Here is a 23,686-nt window from a genome sequence, read left to right on the forward strand (position 1 = left end):
TCCACATTACGTTTATTTATATTTGATCTCATTCCATATTCTGGGAAAAATCGAACGGCAGCGATACCAACCTCAGTCGCATTCTCACGGCACCACTGACGACGCGTGTATCACGCCTCGACGTATCTTATGCGTCTTTTTGCAAATCGCAGAAAAATTTGAATATCCTTGTTGGCATCCACCCTCTACCTAACGTTTTGTTAATTGTCTTTCTTGGAGCTCGACTCTGCCGTTCTTCACCCTTGATTACAACGGTTTTGCGCATTGACCAGTTGGGCACCCGCAAACGAAAGCGACCCACGGCCTGAACTGGCGTGGGGGTTACTCGAAAACGAAAAGTAAATCAGAGGAACGGCTCTTGAAACTACCTCACATCACATCTCCAGCCATGGCTCCTCGATACCAACCCAGGTAAGAGGCATCAGAGACACGCTGTCTTTTGAATTTTCCATTCACATCTGTACACTCGGGCCCTACATGCAAGCCACTTTTGAAACACATTTGCTGATGCCCAATGGCTATGAACATTTAGTCGAGAATGTCATATTGTTGTTCTTGGCGCAGGTACGCTTGCCCACATATGCACTTTCTCCCACTTTGCGCTCACTCACCTACGGCCCGTCATCGTCTTCTTCTGTGCTTTCAGGCAACCTGGGCTGATCTCGCCACCTATTCACCCGATTCGTGTGTTCCTCGAGGCCTAAGCGCTGACTTCAACATTAGGTGGCGTCGGAAAGAGTTGTCTGACAGGTGAGTTTGGCCTTTTTCGCGTGTCATTTTGTGCCTTTCACGGCGCACTTGCATCCGGTGGGCATCTTCGGCTTGGCCTGCGAAGAAGAATTGGCCCATTGCTGGCGGGATATTCTCAAGACAGAATGACCGAAAGCTTGGACATGTGCACCATGTGCTCGCGCAGGCGTGTTTGCATGTGCCCAAAAGACGTGGATGTCTTGTCGTTTCGTCGCCCCTGCCAATTTCAGCCGTACTAACAAGTGTGTTGTCCGACATCAGCCCAGTTTGTCCACAACCAATGGATTGAGAGCTACGACCCGACAATCGAGGACTCGTATCGGACACAGGTCTCCGTTGATGTGAGTCGTTCTCAATTACGAGTTGCAGACTGCGAGCTGCGAGCTACCGTGGCAAGAAACAAGTCCCAGCACGAGACAGCCGAAGACACTAACCACTTCTCATGGCACACGTATAGGGACGACAAATTGTCTTGGAGATGTGAGTAGTGCCCTCCTGCCCGTCATTCTGCATTCGGGCGTTGTGTACCGTCAACAGAATCACTGACCTATGTGTTTTAGTTTGGATACCGCAGGGACCGAGCAATTTGGTACGTCCTGACTACGGCCCTCAAACCTTACCCGATACGCTTTTGCAGTGATGCGTGATGCCGCGTACCTCACGCCCCGTTCCGTTGGCACGAGCTTTGAGACCATGTTGCACCGAGTGTCTTTGAGTGAAGACCACGCACAAATTATGTACCTGTGGCAAACGTTGGCCCTTTGATCGAGAAATAAAAAAATACTAACAACAAGTAGTGGCTATGCGGGATCTTTACATGAAGACAGGGCAAGGTTTTTTACTTGTCTTCAGTATCACGTCACCATCGTCGCTCTCCGAACTGACAATGCTCCGAGACGAGATCATCCGGGTCAAGGATGACGAAAACACACCGATTGTCATTGTGGGCAACAAGGCCGATCTCGAGGACCAGCGCGGCGTCAGCCGGAGCAAAGCCTTTACACTCTCACAGCGATGGAATGCCCCTTACTACGAAGCGAGTGCGCGGACGCGGACAAACGTCGACGAGGTGTTTGTCGACCTTTGTCGTCAGATGCTGCGGCGCGAAGACACAGACCCGGCGTTTGAGGTCGAGGACAAGATGGCACAGCACCAGCCGTCGTCAAGTCGCCGGGTCCGGCGGCGTCGACGAGAGACGGGGCACCGGTGTGTGATCCTCTGAGCGGATTGCGCAGTGGAGCGCTACTTTCATTTGTTAATATTTTTGTTTCATTTGCGTTACGATTTTGTCATGACTTGGACTTTTTTGTTTGTTTCTGGATCGACATTGTGTCATTTGATATTTTATCAGTTTTGGGCTGGGCAAAAAAAAACCACATTTTTGGGTTCACAAAGGAAGAGGAGGCACGGCGCAAAGCCGCCAAAAAGTCACAAAGAAAAGGGAAGCAGACATGTTACACTGGATCTCACAATGTTGGAGCGCAAAGGCACGACGCCACAGACTTAGACGGGCTTTTGGGCAACTTTTTTCTTTTGACTTCATTTCACATTCAATTTTCCAAGTCTCTTTACTTTCCTCAGCAGTGACTTTCTATGCCGACACTTGTATTGCAATGTGAAATGAAGCGTGAAGCAACCTGGTCTCTTGCACCTGAGTGGTTTCAATGCACGTGACATCACAAACACGAACTGATTATTTATGGAATTCAATTTATTGTTTCGTTGAGCCTCTCGGCCCTCTAGAAAATCGCCCGGCAACCGAAGCGGGCAGATGGGACGGTTACGTGCATCCAAGGCAATTTACGATGCGCACATGGACAATGCAAGGAGTAGCACTTTGTGTTTCGTTAATATATTTGCTGGGAAACCTGGTGCTTATATTATTGGCCATGCATTATTGGTATGCCGTCACAACCGGGAAAAACAAAACCTTAAAGAGCAAATGCGACAGGGCAGGAGGAGCGTTGGCTTTGGAATGGGGCAGAACGGGAGAAAGTAAACAAAAGCTGAGCTCGTGACACTGCACGTGCAACTCATACACCCCAAAGCAACCATCGGTCAGAGCGTTATGTGCATTTTTGGCCTGAGGCATCGATTACGTATGCCTCCCCGCCGAACAGAACAGCAATTTCTTGGCACCGGGCGAATCAGAGGGGCTGAATGGATGACAAAGGCAGAGTGAGAAGCCCGAAACAAGACTAGTGCGGCCTGTTTTAGGTAAGCGCCTGGCATTTTTGTGGGCCCATGCCACGCAATTCCGTAACACCCAAAGCCACGTCAGGATCCCTGGCTGGTGGGGTCACTGTATGGGCGTTCCGACCATGCCGCAGGGCTGTCCATGCCCTGGCGTAGGCTCCAGTTTAATGCGCAAACAGTGGAGGATGGGCTTCGTCATGTCCCAATTTCCAGTGGCATGTCCCATATCCAAACCCGGTTGCCTTGTAATGGTACCCCCGTATTTGTATTCGCCACCCTTTCACACCCTCTTGTCTCGTATGTTTTCGGACTCTTTTGCATTCCTTTGCGTCTTTCAATTTTCTCCCTTTTCTTTTATTTTTGGCATCGCCATACGATTTCGATTTTTTTTATTTTCGTCTCTCGGATTTCGCCCAGCCCACAACGCCCGATCCGATTTCGATGTCGGTATCGAACGACTCCATTTTCCATCGTTGAAGATCGCCCCTGCATCCCGTCTAAGACATTGAAAAAGTCTTGGCTGGTGGCATCGACTGTAACCACCTGCCACATCTCACAACACCGATCACCGAACACCGGCCACCCGACCACCATGTTGCCCAAGGCACTGCTCGCCGCGGCGCTGGCGTCGTCGACGGCGTCTGCCTTGTTGCTCCCGCCGCCCATCGATGTCGAGTTTGAGCGCCAGTCGCAGCGCGGCGGCAAGAACGGCGAGGCGATGGCGGACGCGCCGGCCGCGATGAAGATTGGGACCGTCGTCCCGGCGGCCATGGCCGGCCCGTTCTACCACGAGTTCACCAAGGTCAAGGTGCCCTGCCCGGGCTGCTCCATGCAGATCCGCAAGCATGGCCATGGCCACGAGGAGGATAACGACGACAATAGCGAGACGACGGAAGAAGGCCAGATTGTGACGCTGACCAACGTCGACAACCACATCAACCTCTTCCTCAAGATCGACCACCAGGCCGACGGCGACCACCTGCTGGTCAACCACTTTGAGGTGTACCCCAACGTGGACATCAACGGCGACGGTCTGATGGCCACGCAGGCGCCGGACCACTTCCACCACAAGGGAAAGCACCACAAGGGAAAGCACCACAAGGGCAAGCATCATGAGGAGCACGAACACGAGCATGATCACGAGCATGAGCACGAGCACGAGCACGATGACCACGGCGAGGAGCTGAAGAAGCGCCACCGGAAGCATCACGCCGACGACGAGGGCTTCGAGGCCAAGCACTGGAAGCACAAGGAGTTCAAGGACGGCAAGGACTTCCACCTCAAGAAGCACCACGGCAAGCACGGCAAGCACCTCGTCAAGGTGCCTCTGGGCTACGCCATGCAGACCAAGGCCGTCGGCAAGGACGAGAGCAACGGCATGGAGGCTGTCGCGCTGTCGCTCGAGATCATCCAGGTCAATGGCGAGTTCATCCGGGGCATTCCGGCCGTCAACATTCATCTGATCCGCACGCCCGAGAGCGGCCTGATGATTGCGCGCGTGGACATTGAGGGCGACGGCGAGGTCGCCGCCCCCCCGGCCGAGGACCGCATGGCCGAGCTCAAGGAGCAGCTCGACGCGTGCTCCAACTTCCTCTGCCGCTGGAAGGTCCTGATCAAGTCCGGCATCAAGGCGCACCGTGGCGGCTGCGCCGGCAAGGCCATGGCCAAGGCATTTGGCGGCAAGGGCGACGGCGACGACGAGGACAAGCCGCACCGTCACCACCACCACCACCACCACCATCACCACCACGACGAGGACGACGAGAACGACACCCACGAGGACAAGCCCCACCGCCACCACAAGCTGATGCGCCACCATAGCTGGGCGAAGCTGGCCCGCAAGTTCGTGTCGCACATTCTCTTGCCTATCCTGTTCGGCGTCGCTACCGGCATTGCCGTTAGCGTCATTGGTGTCGCTGTCGGCACCTTTGTGGCTGGCGCGTGGCGTGTGCTGTTCCGTCGCAAGGCTGTCGGTCACACCCGCCGCTGCTGCAAGAGCAAGAAGACTGCTGCGGCTGCCGTTGACCGCCACGGCGATGAGGCGGCCGTCGACGAGGAGAAGGCTGGCCTGATGGCTGCGCCGTCGATCGAGGAGCTGCCACCGTACGAGGACGACGACGCAAAGTCGAACTCTGCTTGAAAAGGAGAGTCTTTGCCTCTTTTCCTTTTGGATCTTGATGGATACGATAGCAGACTGAACGCCTTTTTGTTTATGCAACACTGCACAGCTGCCCCGCTCAACACATCACACAAACACACACATGCGTATTTTATATTTCCTATCTCATTGCGTCTGCCCGCTTTCTTTCTGGTTTTCTCTTTCTTTTTGTATCTTGTCCCTTTGCAGTTAAGATTTGGTGTTTATTTTATTATTGCCCTTCTCGACTACCCCATTTCCATATTTTTATCCTGTCCTTTGAACACACGCTTCTTTGGATTGCTGCAGTTTTTCAGACGAGAATGCACGTGTACACTCCCTGATTTACTTTACTTTTTGCTTTCCTTAGTTGTATACCGCCAATATATTTCCGTTTTTGTAATACCAAGTCTTCATACGCTGTGAAGGTTGAGAAGTGAGTGACGAAGAGTGAATCGTGCTCGTAGATGAACGCAGTAAACGAGTCACAAAGTCCCGAGAGTCGGGCAACACCACCGGTTGCCGCCCAGCCGAAACGCCATTACGCAAACGCCAAAGTACAGAACGATGCTGACAAGACAAAACAAATTTACCAAACACACAACGCCGTCGCCTATCCGTGCCGCATCGCCGCCTCTGCAAACTGCTCCTGCTGCAGCCGCTCCAGCTCCTCGAGCGTCATGCCGCTCTGCGTAAACTTGTCCGCTTTCCGCTCGCGGCCCTTTTGCACCTCCTTGTGCTCCTGCGCCGCCTCCAGCACCGCGCCGACGTACTCGGCAAAGCCCAGGTGCTCCAGCGCGCGCGTCACGTGGTCGCAGGCAATCGTCTTCTTGGCCTCCTTTTCCGAGATCTCGTTGGCCTCGGACGAGATGAGCGTGATGAACTCGACGCAGCACTCGATCAGCAGGTCGCGGGCGTCGCGCGAAAAGGCGACGCCCATGCTGGGCGGCAAGATTTCGGTGACGATTTTCTGGACGGTGGCCTTGGGGAGGGAGAGGTCGTCGTTGCCTGCCGACTGTCAGAGCGTGAACAGGGGGGTAGGTTAAAAAAAAAAAAAAAAAAAAAAAGGACAGCAAGTGGGAGGAAGCATATATATGGGAGGACGTACCACCGAAATCGCCTTCGTGGTCAGACATTGTGCGGTGATGGTTGTGTGACTGTAACGTCGACAGAAACGGAAATGTGCAGAGTTGGCTGCAGCTGTTGCTCTCGAAGCGTGGACAGAACGCGTTGATTGTATGTCGTGGACAGCTCGAAGGCTTCGTCTCGCAAACGTTGGCGATGGGATAATGAGAGCGAGGTCTCTTTGCCGGTACGTTGTTTTCTGAAATAATACTTTGTCCTTCTCTTAATTGACCAGACGGACGTTGAGTGACAAAGCGCGTCGACAGAGATGTCGTTAATGCGTGGAGGATTTAGCGTATGATGCGTCTCTTTGATGTGGATGTTGGGCGTGTTGTTTTGTACATGGAATTGGAGCTGCGACGCTAAAGTGATTGCTGGTGTTGGCTGTCCTCGGAACGTCTCGACGTCTGCAGCAAGTAGAAGGTGGGCGAGGGGCGGCGGGCCCTCTGCCTTTTCATATGCTTGACCCTGGAGGACTTAAATAGCCAAAGCTCTCTTAGGCAATGGGAGGGGCAGAAAATAAACAGCAAAGCGCGATCCTTATGTAAGGCAGTGGAGTTCTTAGGACAATAGCTTCACCGCCCTGAGACGACCCACTTTAATTTATGGGATTCTTTTTTTTCTCGCCAGCTACAAAAGGCTTTTGCAGCCAAATTCTCTTCTCTCTGTATTTCCTTCTTCTCTCACATTTTTGAGCACAGTCGATCTTCTCTCCGCGTCCTTGTCGCTTCTACGCGTTTCTTATTACTGTGTTCTTTTCGGACGCCTGACATTGGAACAAGCGTTGCAATGCTGCCTCGTCTGCTTTTTACTTTTCTGTTTCTCGCGATTCCGCCATCTCGCGATATTTGGAACTCCTTTTTGTGAATACTCTTTTTATCTGGTTAGTATGCGCTCCCGCTCCTTTCTCTCTCGCTTCGCTCATCCTCGCTTCCCTCTCCTGTCCGCTCCACTGGCCCTTAACATGATGAGCTTTTCGTCGCCCCAGGCATACTAAACCATGGTGATTGACACTGTCTTTCCAAACGGACGTCTCTGATACTGGCCATTTCCATTTCCTTGTCCTCGGCTCTTCTCTTGTCGACGTGCCTCTCTCCAGCCTTAGTCGAGCGTTGTTGCTAACTTTCGAAAAGGTGCCATGCCTGGAAATACATTTTAGACCCTTTTGCGTTTCTCGACGTTTGCAGACGTTCATGTGGTATGCTCTTTTCCTTCCTCGTATTCCATCGCCTCGCAGTCTACATGATGCTCGAACTATGTACTATCAAATACCGACATTTCATGACGGAGAAAACCCTTTGTTCCTGATCTTGCTGCCTTTCTGCTTTTGGGGCTACTCCCTCGCCTTGGTTTAGTTTGCATTTGGTGCTTGCCAACGCTAACTTTGTACCAAGATTTACTCTTCAGTCAACTCTACTACCTTTGGCAACAAACCTGACACGAATCTTCGACAACGTCAAATGTAAGACTTTCAACATGATACACACAAAGCACACATACCTCGACAACAGGGCAACGGAGCGCGCGTGATGTAACACTTTGATATTCCATGCTAATACCGAAACTACATGTGGATACCTATCAATGAGCTTTTCATCTTTCGACTGATGCGCTTCTTTGCCTTGTTGTTGTGTCTGTTCCTATCGTATAAAAATTCGCAACATGACAAAAGACCAATGCTAACACGGTCAGAACGTCTAGGTCCTCAGCAGTCTTTGTCGTCTTCGCCGTCCCCGGCCGGTCCTCGCAGCTTGTAGCATTCCTCCGTACCGTCTACGACCAGTGATACGTCCCCATGTGCGAATCGTTCCAGCTATTCTGTTAGCATCGTAGAGGGGGCATTGTAGAATAATTGCGGAGAGGGGGGGAGGGTAAGACGGGAGAACGCACTTGAAGTATGTGCCGGACAGCTCGGGCGCCGCCTCGAGCGCCAGCTTCGCCAGCACCTCGGCCGGCTTCTCGGGTGGGCTGAGGCTGCCGTCCGCGTAGGCATCGACAAACGTCGACAGCACCTTGGCGTCCATGCCGCCGCGGGCACCCTCGTCGCGAATCTGCTTCTGCATGTCCGTGTCGACGCGGCCCGGCGCCACGGCCACCGACACAATCTCGGGCTCCTCGACGGCCAGGTGCTGTACGAGTGCGTTGGCCGCGGCTTTGGAGCTGCCGTAGGCGCCCCACGAGGCGTAGCCCTTTTTGCTGGCGCCGGTGGAGACGAGCACGATGCGGCCCTTGGCGGCGCGGAGGGCGGGCAGTGCAGCCTTGGCCTGCGTAGCATGAGATGAGCATGAGATGAGCATGAGATGAGCATGAGATGAGCATGAGTGTTCGCGCGCCACAAAAAAAAGGGCCACCTACCAAGGCCAAGGCGCTGAACACGTTAATGTCGTAGAGACGCTTCCACGCATCCAGATCGGCATCGGCCAGCCGCTGCACGGGCGTCAGCGCGCCGTGGTTGATGACAACGCCGTCGAGCCGGCCCCAGGTCGACACGGCCAGGTCGACCGTGCTGGCCAGCGCCGCGTAGTCGGTGGCGTCGGTCGCCTTGTAGGCCACCTGGTCCGGAAACGCCTTTTGGAGCGCGGCCATGGGCTCCGCCGCGCGGGCCACGAGCACGACCTTGTGCGCATGGGCCAGCAGGTGGTGGGCCACGGCGAGACCAATGCCGCGGCTGGCGCCGGTGACGAGGACGACCTTGCTCATGGCGGTTGTCGTGGTATTCTGTACTGCTGTACGCGGTGTATCGTGAGGTGGGATTGTGCGGGTTGTCAATTCCTGACTGTCAATTCCCGGTTGTAGTTTTGGTTGTAGTTTCGGTTGTCTTGGTCGCGAGTCAAATTTCGGAGGTCGAAGCTCGTTTCTGAACGCTTCGATAGAGTGTGGGGTTGAAAGAGGCGTGAGAAAGCGGCGTCGGCGTAGCTCCTTTTCTTTTTATAAGTACTTTTTTCGCCCTACCCTCGCCGTCTTACTTGTGCCTGCATATCCTGTATCCCGACTCTTTCGTCGGCCTTGTCGAATCCTTCACATTCTTTGCCAGGTTGTTTGTCAACTACCATTTCCCACCCGAGTCGCTTTCCCCGTTGTCTTCCCACCCGACTCGTGTATTGCCAAGGCAGGTCAAAATACGCATCGAATAAACACAGCACGGATGGCGACGGTTATCATCGGCGCTGGCATCGTCGGAGTGTCGACGGCGTACTATTTGGCCGAGCACGACACCAGCAACGGCGGCATCCACCTCGTCGAGACCGCAGACACCTTGTTCGCGTCCGCGTCGGGCTTCGCCGGCGGCTTTCTGGCCCGCGACTGGATGGCCTCCGATGCAGCCAGTCTGGCCGCCCTCTCGTTTGACCAGCACGCCGCACTGGCCGCACAGCACAACGGCGCCGCACGGTGGGGGTATGCCCTGTCGACTGCGTTGAGCTATCGTCTTCCTGGTGGCGCGAGTGGCGGGCGACGCGGCGAGGACTGGCTGCGGCAAGGGACGAGTCGGTCGACGGCCGCGCCGGCGCTGGCGGGCGCAGACAAGAGTGTGCCGGGCTGGCTGCGCCGGCAGGCGGGCGACCATGTCGAGGTGCTGGCCGACGACGGCACGGCCGGCCAAGTGGAGCCGAAGCTGTTTTGCGAGTGCCTCTTGGAGCAGGGCCTGCGGCGCGGCGTGCAGCTGCACCAGCCGGCGCGTGCTGTGCGCGTGGGCAAGGACGACGCCGGCAAGCTGGCGTCGGTGACGATCGAGCAGGACGGACAGGAGACGGTGCTGGCCTGCACGCGCCTCGTGCTTACGGCGGGCTGCTGGACACCGCACGTGTTTGCCGAGCTGTTCCCCGACGACGCGGCCCGGCGGCCGCTGCCGGTCCACAACTACGCCGGGCACTCGTTGGTGGTGCAGCCACAAGCCAAGGACCACACCGGCGCAATGCCCTGCTTCGCCCTGTTCGCAGCCGGCGGTCCCATGCAGTACTGCCCCGAAATCTTTGGTCGTGCCAACGGCACGCTGTACCTGGCCGGCCTCAACTCGTCGACAATCCCGCTGCCCGCAACAGCCACAGACTCCGTCCCGTCGCAGGACCAGCTGGATGACCTGTTGGCGACGTGCAAGCGCATCTTGGGCGAGGACGACGTGGAAGTGCTGCGAACAGGGCTGTGCCACCGCCCGGCGACGCCGTGGGGGGCACCACTGGTGCTGCGGTTGCTCGATGAAGAACTGAAAGAAACGACAGTGGAGGACAGCAGGACCGGTGGCAACGGTGGCGTGTTTGCGTCGGCAGGTCACGGGCCCTGGGGCATCAGCATGGGTCCCGGTACGGGTATGGTTCTGGCAGAGATGGTGCAGGGTCGGCCTCTGAGTGCGGACGTGAGTGGACTCGGTTTTCATTAGGTATGATGACTGCGAAGGCACCCTCTATTCATTGTCTTTAACGGCTCCAGTAAAACATAGAATGTCTAGAACTATAGAAAATGACCCATAAGGGGGGACAGAGTCTCCTCAGAATTGACAGCTTCAAAGTTGGCCAACCACGAGCCTTGTCAAGTCGCTGGCCTTGTCAATATGTCATCGCCGTCGGTGCCAAAGGATAGCCAGTCGGTGCAACCAACTTTGGCCACGCACAAGCGCCTTCTGCCTCATCTGCCACAGAAGGAAGAGTTTAAATTGACGTCGGCTGCATTGTCACTTCCTTCATTATCGAATTCTAGCTTGTAAACTCGCGTGTTTTCCTCCGTGCGGAGCAACAGATTCTGTTCGCAACCTTTCCAGCACACTTAAGTGCTTTTTCGTTGCAGCGTTGGCCGGTATCGGTTTCGCCATGTTTGGCCAGAAGCACGCAAGATCTGGCAGGAGACTCTTGACTATGCATGCAGTTAGCGCTTGGTTCAATAAGTTGATCCGTGTTTGTTTGAGGAGTGACGTCGCGAACGAACTTGGACGTAGAAAATAATTTAAGTCAGTTTCTCTGTTAGAATTCAACAGGTGCTTATATTTTGGACCGCAACATTTGACGACAGCCGTCGCCTGCAATGTCCACACTCTTTTCCCCGCTCGCCATCGCCAATGGCCGCATCCAACTCCGCCACCGCGTTGTCATGGCGCCCATGACACGCAATCGGGGTTTATTGTTCGAGCAGACAAAAGAAACGGCCGGAGACGTGTGGCTCGCCGACGACGTTGTTGCACAGTATTACATCCAGCGCGCATCTCCGGGTGGTCTGCTCATCACTGAAGGCATCCCGCCGTCTCTTGAAGCCTCGGGGATGCCCCAAGTCCCCGGTCTCTTCGACGACGCACAGCATGCCGGCTGGAAGGCTGTCGTGGATGCTGTGCACGCCCGTGGCGGCTTTGTCTATGCCCAATTGTGGCACGCCGGCCGCGCCACCATTCCGCACTTTACGGGCGGGCCGGGCACGCATGTGTCGGCAAGCTCGGTGCCGTGGGACGATCCTGAGGCGACCTACCCCTTCCGAACGAGGGACGCAAAGAAAGAAAAGGTGAAATACTCCGACTTCCCCTCGACGGCCATGACAGACGCCCACATTGCACAGACGACGGCCGATTTTGTACGAGCGGCACGCACCGCCCTGGCGCTCGGGTTCGATGGGGTCGAGATCAACGGCGGCAACGGCAACCTGCTGGACCAGTTTTTGCACTCCAACCTGAACCTGAGAGAGGACGCCTACGGCGGGTCCTTGATGAAACGCTGCAAATTCCCGCTCGACCTCATTGGTGCCGTGGTCGAGGCCGCCGCCGGCGCTGGCAACGTCGGTGTCCGGCTCGAGCCCGCGGGGCTGTACCAAGGCACGAGGGGCGACGAGCGGGTCGAGACGTGGTCGTATCTCTGTGACCAACTGGCAGAGCGGTACGGAAAGGCTGCCCCCGGCGAGACGTTGTCGTATGTCCACTTTATCGAGCCGCGGTTCGACCGCATTGATGCCGATGCCGCCACGGCCGCAGCGTTCCGCACGTCGTGGAGCAGCACGCAGCCCGGCCTGCCCATCTCGAACGAGCCGTTCCGCGCCATCCTCGCCGCCGCCGGCATCCCCTGTATAGTCTGTGGCGGCGGGTGGACGTCGTCTCAAGACGTCGAGAGCACGACACTCAGCTCGAGGAAATGGGACGCTGTGGCCTTTGCTCGCATGTTTGTGAGCAACCCCGACCTGCCTGAACGGCTGCGACTCGGCAAACCGTTGGCGGCGGTTGACCGCAGCCGGTTGTATGGCAGCTGGGACGGCGTGCGTGAGCACGGTTATGTGGACTATCCGACGTGGGTGGAAGAGGAGGAAGCCAAGGCAAAACAAGAAACAGGGTGACAGCAGACGAAAACAAGGCGGGAGGTAGTGTATTGTGAAAACAAGTACGAACGAGGCCTTCGTTCAGTTGGCTGGCAGGAGCGTGTAGCGCTGATGTCCACTGTAACACAGGTCAATTAAGAAATTTCCTGTTTAGGCAATAACGGACTGAGCTAGCCAATGAGCGGTGGGTTTGTGCCAGTTGTGCTTTCCTCGCTCGACTTTCTTTACTTGGGGGGAAAGAAATGTTACGGAAAATATAATTAAAAAAGTGAAATAAAAAATGAGCGAAGAATCACGTCACAGAGCCTGTCCGGAAAGAGTGAATTCTGCGCTCCCTGCTGGCCCCAACCAAAACGGCTTGACAATGCGAGGAGGTGCTTGAAACCCGAGACTCTACGTGACCTACCTAGCCAGTCTCCCTCGTCCGGAAGACAGTCGGTAATGGCAAAACTTTGTTGCAAACTTGTGGAATTTGTCCAAATACACATCCAAGACCCCTCTACTTCGTCTCCTTGGCCTTGGCCGTCACCAACCGGTACAGCGCCTCCTCCGGCTTGGTGCACAGCTTCCGCGCCTCGGCGTCATCCATGGGCATGTTCTGTGTGAAAAAGGTGGCCGCCATACTGCTCGTGCGGTCGACGAACCACAGCAGGTTAGGAAGACCGTCCCGGCTGATGGTGCCTTTGCTGCGCCGGCGGACACTCTCGCGGCCCACGACGTCGTCCCTGTTCACTAGTCCGCACAGGGCACTGGCGGACTTCCGAGTAGCTGTCCCATTGCGAGAGTCAGGCCGCGTTTCGCCGGAAAGAATGTCGTGCTGGTCGCGCCAGGGCTCCAAATGTTCTTCTACAGGAACGCGTCAAGGGTGTCACCCGTTAGTCTCTCAACCACATGTCCAGCTGGAAGGTGAGGGGATGCGTCTGCCCGTCCATGGTGTCCAAACATGTTGGCTGTTCGGCCGGCCCACTGGGCGTACTTGACAAGCAGCAGATGACGAGCATCGTAGGCAAACCCCGACGTATGGGACACCAAGTGGCAAAGCGTCAGCAGTTCAGCCACTTCTTCCAGGGTGGGCTGGCCCTGGTCGTCAAAGCCCATGAGGACCTGCATGCCACGCAAGGCCGGCACGTCCTTGCGCACATCGTCGTCGAGCCCAATCAAGCCCTGCTCGACGGCTTGCATCACAGCCACAGACGTGGTCAGCTTGCTCTGGCTGCTTGCTCTGACTGGCGACCCAGGTCACGGTGCTGCCGTCTGGGTTGTTGGGGTCGACTTTGATGCGGCCAAAAGCGTCGCGGTACAGGTCGTGGGCCATCGCGGTCGACCGCGACAAAGGATGCCCCGTGGAGGCTGCTGGTGTTCGGGTGGGTGTACCTGGCAAGGATCTGGTCGAGTTCAGCCATGATTGTTCTTGTGTGGTGTTGATGGTGGTGGCTGCTACTGTTGTTTTCAATCATACGTCTCGTCGTCTACCACCAGATTCTCATACCGTTGGGAGAAGTGACGGCAACCACGACGACAACGACGTGTGGAGAAGGTCGTAGTCGTACTCAACGTATGCGTCCATCGTGCCGACACCAAATGACCGAAGAGCGACAGGACGCAGCGGGACGGTGGGTGATGGAGTGTGAAGAGGGAAAAGGGAAAGGGGAAAGCGTTGCCCAGTAAAGGTAGTCTGGGGTCGCAAAGGCAAAGCGATCTCGGGGGGCGTTACAGGGCTATAGGGGCAGTGCAGGGTCTATTTGATAGTATGAGTCCCTATTGAGCTAGGTTTCTGGGGGACTTCATGGCCGTGAGTGCGGTTGTCCCCCATTCTGACAATAATGGCGATCTCAAGAGCACTGAGAACAATCATGTTGAGCAGTCGTCGACAGCGAGTCTTCGAGGCGCGTGTACGCAAATGTTCTTGTTGAGCACACGTTTCCTTGCTGATAGTCACCTGAAGGCCTCCATCTCAGACCACAGCCACTTGAAGATTCAACTGTCATCCTCGCCTTCTCGCTTCTTGCCCGCTGCGTAGAGAATATACATTTGTAAAATGTGTGCCTCCATTGCGTTGCTATTGTGCATAACTAAAGTACGTTGAGTTGAAATTGGCCTATAACTTCGGATATAACCCCCTGCCCATTGGACAGAAGCCATAAACTGAAACTAAAAGCAGAAATAGAAACAAATGACAAGTTTCCTCTGTAGAGAGTAAGTCCACCTTTGAATCCTAAGCAGCAAACACAGATTGAAATGGAGTCGTGATATCCACGTATCCGATCAGATGACGGCCGTCTGGGCCTACATGATATGAACATAAACAGAAATGTGCAAAGAAAGCAACCGTTCTTCCACCTCGCCCGCGTACCAGAAAGCTGCTGCAACACTCACAATCCTCCTTCTTCCACGCAATCTCATCCGTCGAGCTTCTTCGCGATGGGTACCTCGAGCTCCTGGGTTTTGAGAGCCTCGAGCTCCTTGATTGTGAGTGCCTTGAGCTCCTTGAGCTCCTTGATCGCCTGGATTTCTTTGGCCATGGTACGCTCGAGCTCTGCGAGCTTTTCGCTTGCCTCCCCCATCTCACGCGCTTCCGTCTCCTCCCGCGTCGTCTGGTATGACACACTGTGGTCCCAAAGCGTGCCTTTGGGCCAAGGAAGCTCTTGATTGTCGTCGGCTAGAGCATCTAAATTTGATTCGAAAAGAAAACGAAAAGAAAAAGAGAGAAAACATTGTTTAGCCCAAGTGGCTCGTTGCAATTGGAGACTTGCCTCCCGTCACAAACATCCAACCTTCGTCATCTTCAGTTTCATTGCAAGGCATTGGCGACGCACCGGTACTCGTCTGCGGGGCCGACGATGGGGCCCGCACGAACTCGCGTTCACGTTTTTCGTTGTTGCCGTTGGTGTTGGCATTGGCATTGTCGTTGTCGTCGATATCGCCGGCGCCACCGCGCATCTCGGCGTAGGTCTTGAACATGCTTCCATCAAAAGGAGCGCGGAAATGGGTACGCAGCGATTCCCGAATGGCACTTGGCTTCGCAATGACCGTTGGCTCGATGGGGACGACCGGGCATTTGCGTTTGTCCTCGGCAAATCCCGACTGCTTGACGTTCGGGGTCGAGGGCGGGGCCGGGGGAGGGCCGCTGGTGATGCCCGTCGTCTTCATTGGCATGGCCACATAGGACGAGGGCTGCGAGGGCACGGCCTCAAACCCCGTCTTCTGTCCTGTGGCGTGACGCAAAGTGAAATCGTCAGCTTGCGTCGGTCTGATGTGACGAGATGAAATGGAAATTGCATTTGATGAATGGCCATGGACGATTGCTTACTCTTCAAGGTGTTGGTCGACGAGACAAATGAAACGGGGGCCCCGTTGTCCTGAGGAACACGGTTCTCCTCGGCGACCGGTTCGCGAGGTCCGGCAGCTCCAAGGTTAGTCGGGCCCCGAGTGGCCGCCTTTGTGCGAGTGACCAAGTGGAACTCCTGGCCGTCAACAACGATGTTGTCGGCGGTTTTCTCGAGCGGCTCGGTGGGATTCTGCGAAGTCATGGCGTTGGTTGAAAGAAGTATAGCCAGAAGTGAGAAGTGTGCAATAATGTCAAATATGTGACAATATGGAAGTATGATGATGTTGTCGTCGACGATGTTTTTGTCCTTGATGAAGCTGGGATGGAAGAACCAATTGGTGACGAAGAGGAAGTGAAGTAAAAAGTGACCGAAGAGCACAGAGAGAGAAGGAGGAGGAAAGAAAAAGGAAGGGAAGGAAGATGAAGTCCACGGAAAGGGGGAGAATAAATACAGCAATGGAAGTGGGCAAATCAGCCAGAAACAGAAGCAACAATACCAGAATACAGGGAAGGAGCAATGGGAGTTTCTTGACAAAATAGGAAGCCACGAAGCAGTGGCAACTCACCATACGTGATGAGGTAGCTCTGAGAGAGTGCGAGGAAGGTGCGGGTGCTGCGTAGACGGCCGCGTGACCAAAAACTTGCGACTGTCCTCGCTTTACCTCCATCGCGACTTCCTCTTTTGCAGAAACAACTGAAAAGAGAGCACCTAAAATTCAAACGGAATTGGGTGCTTTATATTCTAAGCTGTATGGATGCTTTCAGCTTGTACTTTTGGCAAAGAACAATGCAGTAGTGAATGATCGTCTTAGTATATTTGTGCTCTTCCCTCGTCGTTCTGCCGGCCGCTCCTTCCCTTTTCATTGTCTTGCGTGCACCTTCCTTTGCCTCATCTACCTCATGGTTTCCTATTTTGCCCATCTGTGTGTGAAAACGCAGGGGCGTGATTGCGTGTGGTGTGTCATTATTCTAGCCTGTCATCGTCGCTGAGGAAACGTCTTCGACTTTCGTGAATATCGTACAATGCCTCGCCATGGTATCTTGCTTTTTTTGAGTCCTCGTCCCCATTGTCTATTTTCATTGATGCGCTGTGAGCGCCTTTCAACTGTTCATCTACCCTCTACTACTAGACGCCAAGAATCAAACACGCGTTCTTCGTCGTGTAGAGTCGCCGTTTTCCTTCCTATTACCCCCGTCCGTTTCTTTTTGATCGTATCTAGCGGCCGTCGACTGCTGCATCATATCTTCTGTGTCGACTGCGCACGGTAGAGCGACCACGGCAGCTTCCATCCACTCTTGACACGGAACGCGTCAAAGTCCGCCGTCTCCAGACGCGTCAGGTAGTCTTGTGCAGGAATGGCCTCGAGCAGCACATTGAATCCCCGCTGCAGCGCCCGTAGCTCGTCTCGCCCGCCCTCTCCATCCTCGGCAGCGTAGGTGTGGCCCGTCTCGCCTTCGTGCTCGTAGTCGTGGCCCGGGTCCTGGCCAGCTCGCATGTTCTTGAGCATCTCGCGTGCCGTGATCAAGTGGTCGTTGGCCCGTGTCGCCACCTGGAAAACGGCTTCGGACAGACCTGGCGCGGCAGGGCCCTGGCGGTAGACGTACTCTTCGCGCACGCCCACGTCGGCCAGGACATCCAGGGGCAAGAGCAGGACCGGGTTGCGGGGCGGCAGCGAGTACGGTGCAGCACCCGCGGGTGTCGGTTGGGGCGATGCGAGCACGGGAATGCCCCGCAGGATCGCGGCAATGCCACAGGCCTTGCCAATGTGGCTCGCCAGGTGGTCGACGTGCATGGACCGCAGCGGCAGCATCGCCAGCGTCACGTACATGAGCGTCGCGTACGTGCTCTCGGCGTACTCCTCGAGGGCCGCCATGTTCGCAAAGGGCCGGTTGTCCATGTACTGCTGCCGCGTCGAGATGAACCGCTGCAGCCAGAACCGGATGGAACTGAAACTGCTCCCCGCACCGCCCTCACGCGCCGCCAGCCCAGCGAGCGCCGCGTACAGCAGCATCGACACCGGCTCGCGCGGCGGCTGGCCCTCAAAGGTATTGTTCACCGCGTCCTTCCAGAACTGCATGCGCATGGCGCCAATCGTCGGGTTGGACACCGTCTCCGGCAGGCGGGCCAGCTCGAGGTTGAGCGCGCGCAGGGCCAAATAGGCGTCACGCACGCCGCGGGGCAGGAAATGGTGCACGAGGTGGGCATCGTAGTCGCCGGACCGCAGCTGGTTTACACAGTACGTTCGTGCCTTGTCGACATCGGCATCCGAGACAAAGGAGCGGCGGGTCTGTGTGGGGGTGGAGGAAGATGAGGGCGACGTGATTGAGGACGATGTTGACGACGAAGGCAAGCTCAGGCTGAGCAGGCCCGAGCTCTGCGGCCGTGGCCGTTGCAGGACGTGTCGAGAACTACGAGCGAAGAGCATGAGGCCGGTAGATGTGGGAGAAAAAGCTTGGAAGGCCAAGCGGAAAGACAAAAGGAAAAGCTCAGGTGCGTTGCATCATCACTTTTTGACTTTTTTGACCTACAAATCGCGACAAGACGTCACTTGGGGCACTCATGCGCGGTTCGCCACTATATTTGCAGGGGTCCGCGAGCCTCAGGGTTTGGCAGAAGCAGGCCCAGAAAAAAAGTAGCTGACGTGCAGACGATAAGAAAACTAGCCCCGATAAGACTACGGCCACTCACATTTCCAAAATTACTACTCTTACACGAGCAAGGCTGAAAAGGTTCTTACTTTTGCTATTTAACGGAAAGGCAGGTTTGTTCTTTGATTGGTTTTGTCCCTTTGGAATTCCCTTTTTTAAGTAATAAAACAAATTTACATTTTTGATGATTTTGGTATTGTTTTTCTTTATTTGTGTATGTGTTAGAAAGAACATTAAAGAGACAATTTTAAGCGAACAATACTCTGAACGACGAATAATCAAACATGTCCTTGTGATCTTTCACTTAGACATCACACCCGTCACATCTTGATATGGGGCTGCCTTTACTGGGGACAAACGCTCCAAGTCGAGGTGATAGAATGTTGAGGATCTGCACAAGCCGTAGAGTTTGGATTGTAATGGAACGATGTACAACGATGCGTCGCCGAAGGGAAGACTTTGGTAAGGCGAAAATCCAAGAGCTGTGACTCTTTACTACCATACTTGTACTTATATATATGACCAGGGACATTTAAATCTCTTCCGACAAGTGGACAAACCAGTTCGACTTGGAGGCCGACACGGGTGAGATACAGAAACAACACAAAGGGTGAGATGCGTCTACCAACTTTGTCCCTCACATGCACCGCCTTTACTGACTTGCACGTAGAAACTACGTGCTTTACCTTGATTCATGGGCTGGCTTCCAAACAGGCTTTACAGGTGTACCAGTACTCTGCTCACCATACAAAAGGACGGTTTGCTGTACGAGATATCTGGTTTACCAAGCTCACATCACATCCGAAATACGTCTGGAGCGACTGGAAGGGGGTTGGGATCAAGATGAAGTGTCCAATGAATGGCCACTGTGGGATATGCGTACTGAGAAAATGTAGGTAGGTGTAGTGTAGTCTAGGTTGTTGAAGGATGTAAGAAGGGAAGGAATTGTCGAGTGTAAGAATAGGTGTTAGGTCGAGTAGAGTTGGGTTAACGTGAGGCTTTGTTTCGAGTCTTGTTCACAAAATTAGATTTTGACTTTTGAAGCGACAAGGTCGAATATCGAGTTCCAGCCGAGGACAGGTTTTGAGGCGTTTGTCGTCGAGTCAAAGGGAAGAGGCCTCGAGAGCCAGCTTCTGTATAGGACATGAGAATATTCCTTGGGAGCGTCCGAATGCAATGCAAAGTTGGTATCTGTCTTTGGGATCCGCATTTTTTGTAGATGGGAAATTGACAAAGATAACAACGAGCAGTTTATTGAAGCCAATCAGTGGCCCAACCCCGTCTCTTTGCCCCTTCCATCTTGTTCTCCTGAATTGTCTCTCGACCTCATCATGACAGCGAGATAACGAGCATTGTCCTGATCGGTCAAGAGCGAGCGCCGCCTGCTGCCATGCTCAACACACGTTGCATCATTGTTGAAGATAACATGGAGCAGCGTGTTAGTGATTTGTTGGGTCAAAGATGCTCTTTTCATATCGTATGGAGAAAAAACACAAGGCGTCAACGTAAGATAGAAAAAGGACAGAGGAAATCGAGAAAAGATCCGCCCCGGTTTCCCCGGGTTTCATGTAACCCGTTTTCGATTTCTACTTTTGTCCTGTGTGGATTGAACTTCCTATCTGAGGTAGAGGAACCGAAAAGAGTGCTGGTGATCAGAGCATCCGGCTTTGAGCTGTCTGATAGGAAATGTCATGTGGTAAATAGAAGCAAAGCAAAATGAGGAAAGATAGACAAGAGGAGGCGGATACTGACAACTGGAAAGATACGAAATCAAAACCCGGGATACAAGAAAGTATCAAAAGACGTATCATAGGACCTCCGTGATACCAACGCAATCTCAGTGGCTATGTTATCGATTGTCAAGTATTCTTCGAACCAATCCTCTTGCCCGTTTGGTGGTGTTCGTGGACATTGTGATTCTCAATGGTTCTGAATATCAGGTATCAGGGCTGCCGAGCTCCGATATCAGGTAAGACAGAAGTGGCGATCGATGAAGCTTTTTGCATGTCCCTAGTCTATTGGCTCAAGGAAACAAGACATCATTGAAGTTGCAATTACGTTACAGGCACGACACACGGCCTACTTGGCACATGAACTGCAAAGGTATGAAGACTGGCAGTAGATCCTGCTTCTCCGAGTGGCCAGGAATCCAGTCAGATAAGCCTCGCTGGGCAGGACGACATTGGCAATGCAAGGGCTCTCTGTGTGATAGCATTGTTCAGTAAGGCAACACGAAGATTGACGACCAAAAAGGGCAGCTGAGGAAATGAGTCCCGAAGTAAGGCAAACTGCCAGCGAGACAAGGACTTCGAGGTGGCATATGATAAGATAGTAATCCGACAGGGAAGGTTTGCTGCCTGCCACAATTTTCCTAGGTCGGGCAAACGAGATATGAAGAACTGTGTATGCTGTATGTTGTACTCTTCTTACTTTTGCGTTTTACTTCATCTTTTTCCACTTGGAATAGCCCTTGAGGGCAGTATGCTCTTATCCAGTGTGACAGATTGTGGCGTGATGTGGAAATAGCTCTCGTAAGGACTGCGTCCCGTCTCGTCTCCGTAGCCTTATCTTTCACTCCATGTTATCGACACCAAAACAACCCCCGTTTTATGAGGACCGCACCCCCTTATTCCGCATTACAAGAGGCAGCATAAAAGGGGGAAAAAGGGGGCTTACGGACCAGAGTACGTATTTTCACCCGTTCCCACTGTATCTGTTGTTGTTTGCTTTAATTCGTTGCGCACCGTACTATGTGAAGCCATGCACATGGGTCGACTCGATCAGACACTGTGAGTGTATCTGTGCAGTCGTACCACAGCCTAGTGATATGCCCTTTTCGGAACCCCGTTGAGCCTGAGTGCCATTTCTCCGGCAAGCTCCTATCAGTTCCAACAGCGAATCCGAGCACCGAACGTCATTTTGCACTGTCCAATGTTGTTTCAAAGCCACCAACTGCTCAAAGCGCCGTGGCCTGTGGTTTCCTCTCGTTTGAGAGACCAACTGCGCTTTCTTACGCGATTGGTGTTTGGCGCCCGTCCTGGAATAGCTATCTGGATAACGAACGTACAGGAAGGGAAATACGCTCCTGAATTGCGTATTCCGTTGAATTAAAAGCATGGCAAGTAGAACGGTGAAGGCGTGCTAGGCGATCGGCTCAGGTCTGATAATTGTACATCAAAGCAACTTAAACAGTCCTCGAAGCGCGATATCAGTACAGCTGGCACATGCACGTCCGTGAAGAGTTTTCACGTCATCTCCTCCCTCTATCTAGACAGTCATGCGCTTATTAACCATCATGATTCCCAGATCTTCCGTTTTTCTTTTCTCTCTCTTTTTTCTTCTTCTGGATGCTCGCTCTCCCTTGATTCCGGCAAACCTGGAACTGCACATGCCGACTCATCCCTCGCACGAAAGATAAGAGTAAGAAAAGAAAGAAACAAAACACGAACCCCGTGGAAGAAGCTCAAGCCAGACAAGACAACATCAGAAACACAAAAGACGTGCATTAAACAAAGGCCTCTGCCATTGCCCCAAGCCAGCCTTACACTCCTTTATATCAAGACCCTCTCCCCAGACTCCCAACTCGTCGACGCTCCTCTTTTCTCTTTTACTTCTGTTTCCCTCTCCTTAGTATACTTTCCTTCGACATAGTCACCCAACCTACCCTTTTCTTTTCATCGAAGTAACATGCCGTTCAACTTACAACGAATATATCACGTGACCACAATAGTGTGTCGCCAGCCTACTTTCGCACCTTCGCACCTTCCCTCACCGTCGACTGATGCTACCTGATATGGCCATATTGGTTTTGGAGGTTGACTTCCTGTCGAGTGATATGGAAACAGGCCTTTACGATCAACATCAACAACGTCGTTGTGTTGTCGTCCACGTCGCCCATCTTTCCACCTCTGCATATCGACGCACCCGGAAAAGGAAACTGGCCACCCGACATTGCCCGAGCCGTCTGACGACGCCCAAAGATTACGGAGTATCGAAATCCATTTTGCCCTTCCCCCACCGACGGCACGAAACGAGATCCCTTATCTTTCTCGACCTTGGGCTGCAGGACACATGCTCTTCTGATAAGGGTGGGGAGAAGCCAAGACGAGCTACAGTCCCCCGTCTCGGTCTCTTGCTTTCTGCTGCAGCATTGTCGCTCGATTGCTCGCTCCGCGACAGAAGAATAAAATAAGAAGGATATCAAAACGGGATAAGGATGAGCTCAAGGGGTTGAAAGCATGTTCGACTTGACAATTGGACGGACAGTCAACATCAGGAGTTGGGTCTTTTGCACCCCACTGGGGAGAAACAGATTTGGGGACAGCGCTGATTGGCTACTGATATGGGAAATATCGCAGGGGGGACAACGCCAAACGACACGACTGACTGACCGCCCTGGACCTACACAGAAAGAGACGGCTTGGCGGAGCTGGGCCAGCCACCGTTGACGATCAAGGCACGCCAAGGGCCAGCCATCTTGCAACCCCCGAGCCCCAGAACTCGCAGCACACTCCTTCTGGCCCCACCTTTTGCCCCACAAATGGCATCCTCCATCGACCCCCGGGAGATAAGATAATGGGGCTCACTGATATGGGTTGATGTGTGTCTTGAGTTTCTAGTGGGTTACGGCATGGCCTTACCAACAGAATGCTTGGCAACCGACGACCGCTGTGTCTCCACAAAAAGGGCTGCCACAAGGCTTTCGTTCAGCCTTGGGGGGAAGTGCTGGAGGCCCCCAGGCGAATGCCATACGAGTACGTGCTTTTGGCAGCACACTCAACGGAGAGAAAGCCGCAGCGGCAAATCGAACACGAGAAGAAAGTCGTCTTCTGCGTGTTCCAACTCCCCTGATGTGAAGGTTGATTGCTGGGAGTCCAGCGATTGAATGTCACGTGTGGGTCAATGCAACGGCCACGAGAGCCATGAGATCGGGTCTCTGGCTGTAGATCGTTGTCGGGGATCTCCTGAGTCTTCTGGAAAGACACATTAAGTGTGATGCTGGGTTGTGGTGGAAGCGCACATGGCATAATTGCTGAGCTAGACGACAAGACGGCTGGTTTGAGGCTGTCAGTTGGAGGCTTGATAGCCACCATCATCCATGATATGACAGTCACCCGTGACACGAAGCCGGGCATCAGTGTCGACCGGCAGGCGTGCACGGATCCAGCCGCCCGAATTCAACTTTGTTGTCCTTGCTGACGGTCGCTTTCACTTGATGA

General features: G+C 53.9%; 9 protein-coding genes across 9 annotated transcripts; 4 read left to right on the plus strand and 5 right to left on the minus strand.

Annotated features, from left to right (window-relative positions):
- Window positions 1-1,636: 1,636 nt before the first annotated feature.
- Window positions 1,637-1,972, plus strand: SPBR_05421 (uncharacterized protein; the record flags this gene model as incomplete). Its single annotated transcript, XM_040763697.1, has 1 exon — window positions 1,637-1,972. The coding sequence occupies one exon, from the start codon at window positions 1,637-1,639 to the stop codon at window positions 1,970-1,972; it is 336 nt and encodes a 111-aa protein (XP_040615341.1).
- Window positions 1,973-3,538: 1,566 nt separating this feature from the next.
- SPBR_04945 (uncharacterized protein) lies at window positions 3,539-5,086 on the plus strand (the record flags this gene model as incomplete). The annotated part of the gene is made up of 1 exon (XM_040763222.1): window positions 3,539-5,086. The coding sequence occupies one exon, from the start codon at window positions 3,539-3,541 to the stop codon at window positions 5,084-5,086; it is 1,548 nt and encodes a 515-aa protein (XP_040615342.1).
- Window positions 5,087-5,696: 610 nt separating this feature from the next.
- Window positions 5,697-6,219, minus strand: SPBR_05367 (CBF/NF-Y family transcription factor; the record flags this gene model as incomplete). Its single annotated transcript, XM_040763644.1, has 2 exons — window positions 5,697-6,091; window positions 6,192-6,219. 2 exons carry the CDS (start codon window positions 6,217-6,219, stop codon window positions 5,697-5,699), a joined length of 423 nt encoding a protein of 140 aa, XP_040615343.1.
- A 1,762-nt stretch (window positions 6,220-7,981) lies between these two features.
- SPBR_05199 (uncharacterized protein) lies at window positions 7,982-8,908 on the minus strand (the record flags this gene model as incomplete). Its single annotated transcript, XM_040763476.1, has 3 exons — window positions 7,982-8,021; window positions 8,099-8,472; window positions 8,564-8,908. 3 exons carry the CDS (start codon window positions 8,906-8,908, stop codon window positions 7,982-7,984), a joined length of 759 nt encoding a protein of 252 aa, XP_040615344.1.
- Window positions 8,909-9,353: 445 nt separating this feature from the next.
- On the plus strand, window positions 9,354-10,583 carry SPBR_05051 (uncharacterized protein; the record flags this gene model as incomplete). The annotated part of the gene is made up of 1 exon (XM_040763328.1): window positions 9,354-10,583. The coding sequence occupies one exon, from the start codon at window positions 9,354-9,356 to the stop codon at window positions 10,581-10,583; it is 1,230 nt and encodes a 409-aa protein (XP_040615345.1).
- Window positions 10,584-11,221: 638 nt separating this feature from the next.
- On the plus strand, window positions 11,222-12,508 carry SPBR_05029 (12-oxophytodienoate reductase; the record flags this gene model as incomplete). Its single annotated transcript, XM_040763306.1, has 1 exon — window positions 11,222-12,508. The coding sequence occupies one exon, from the start codon at window positions 11,222-11,224 to the stop codon at window positions 12,506-12,508; it is 1,287 nt and encodes a 428-aa protein (XP_040615346.1).
- Window positions 12,509-12,989: 481 nt separating this feature from the next.
- On the minus strand, window positions 12,990-13,893 carry SPBR_05210 (uncharacterized protein; the record flags this gene model as incomplete). Its single annotated transcript, XM_040763487.1, has 3 exons — window positions 12,990-13,322; window positions 13,382-13,716; window positions 13,764-13,893. 3 exons carry the CDS (start codon window positions 13,891-13,893, stop codon window positions 12,990-12,992), a joined length of 798 nt encoding a protein of 265 aa, XP_040615347.1.
- A 996-nt stretch (window positions 13,894-14,889) lies between these two features.
- Window positions 14,890-16,020, minus strand: SPBR_05109 (uncharacterized protein; the record flags this gene model as incomplete). The annotated part of the gene is made up of 3 exons (XM_040763386.1): window positions 14,890-15,158; window positions 15,307-15,699; window positions 15,801-16,020. The coding sequence occupies 3 exons, from the start codon at window positions 16,018-16,020 to the stop codon at window positions 14,890-14,892; spliced, it is 882 nt and encodes a 293-aa protein (XP_040615348.1).
- Window positions 16,021-17,056: 1,036 nt separating this feature from the next.
- On the minus strand, window positions 17,057-18,244 carry SPBR_05069 (uncharacterized protein; the record flags this gene model as incomplete). Its single annotated transcript, XM_040763346.1, has 1 exon — window positions 17,057-18,244. One exon carries the CDS (start codon window positions 18,242-18,244, stop codon window positions 17,057-17,059), a length of 1,188 nt encoding a protein of 395 aa, XP_040615349.1.
- Between the last annotated feature and the right edge of the window lie 5,442 nt (window positions 18,245-23,686).

The sequence above is a fragment of the Sporothrix brasiliensis genome, assembly GCF_000820605.1.
Source record: "Sporothrix brasiliensis 5110 chromosome Unknown Cont21, whole genome shotgun sequence".
NCBI lineage: Eukaryota > Fungi > Ascomycota > Sordariomycetes > Ophiostomatales > Ophiostomataceae > Sporothrix > Sporothrix brasiliensis.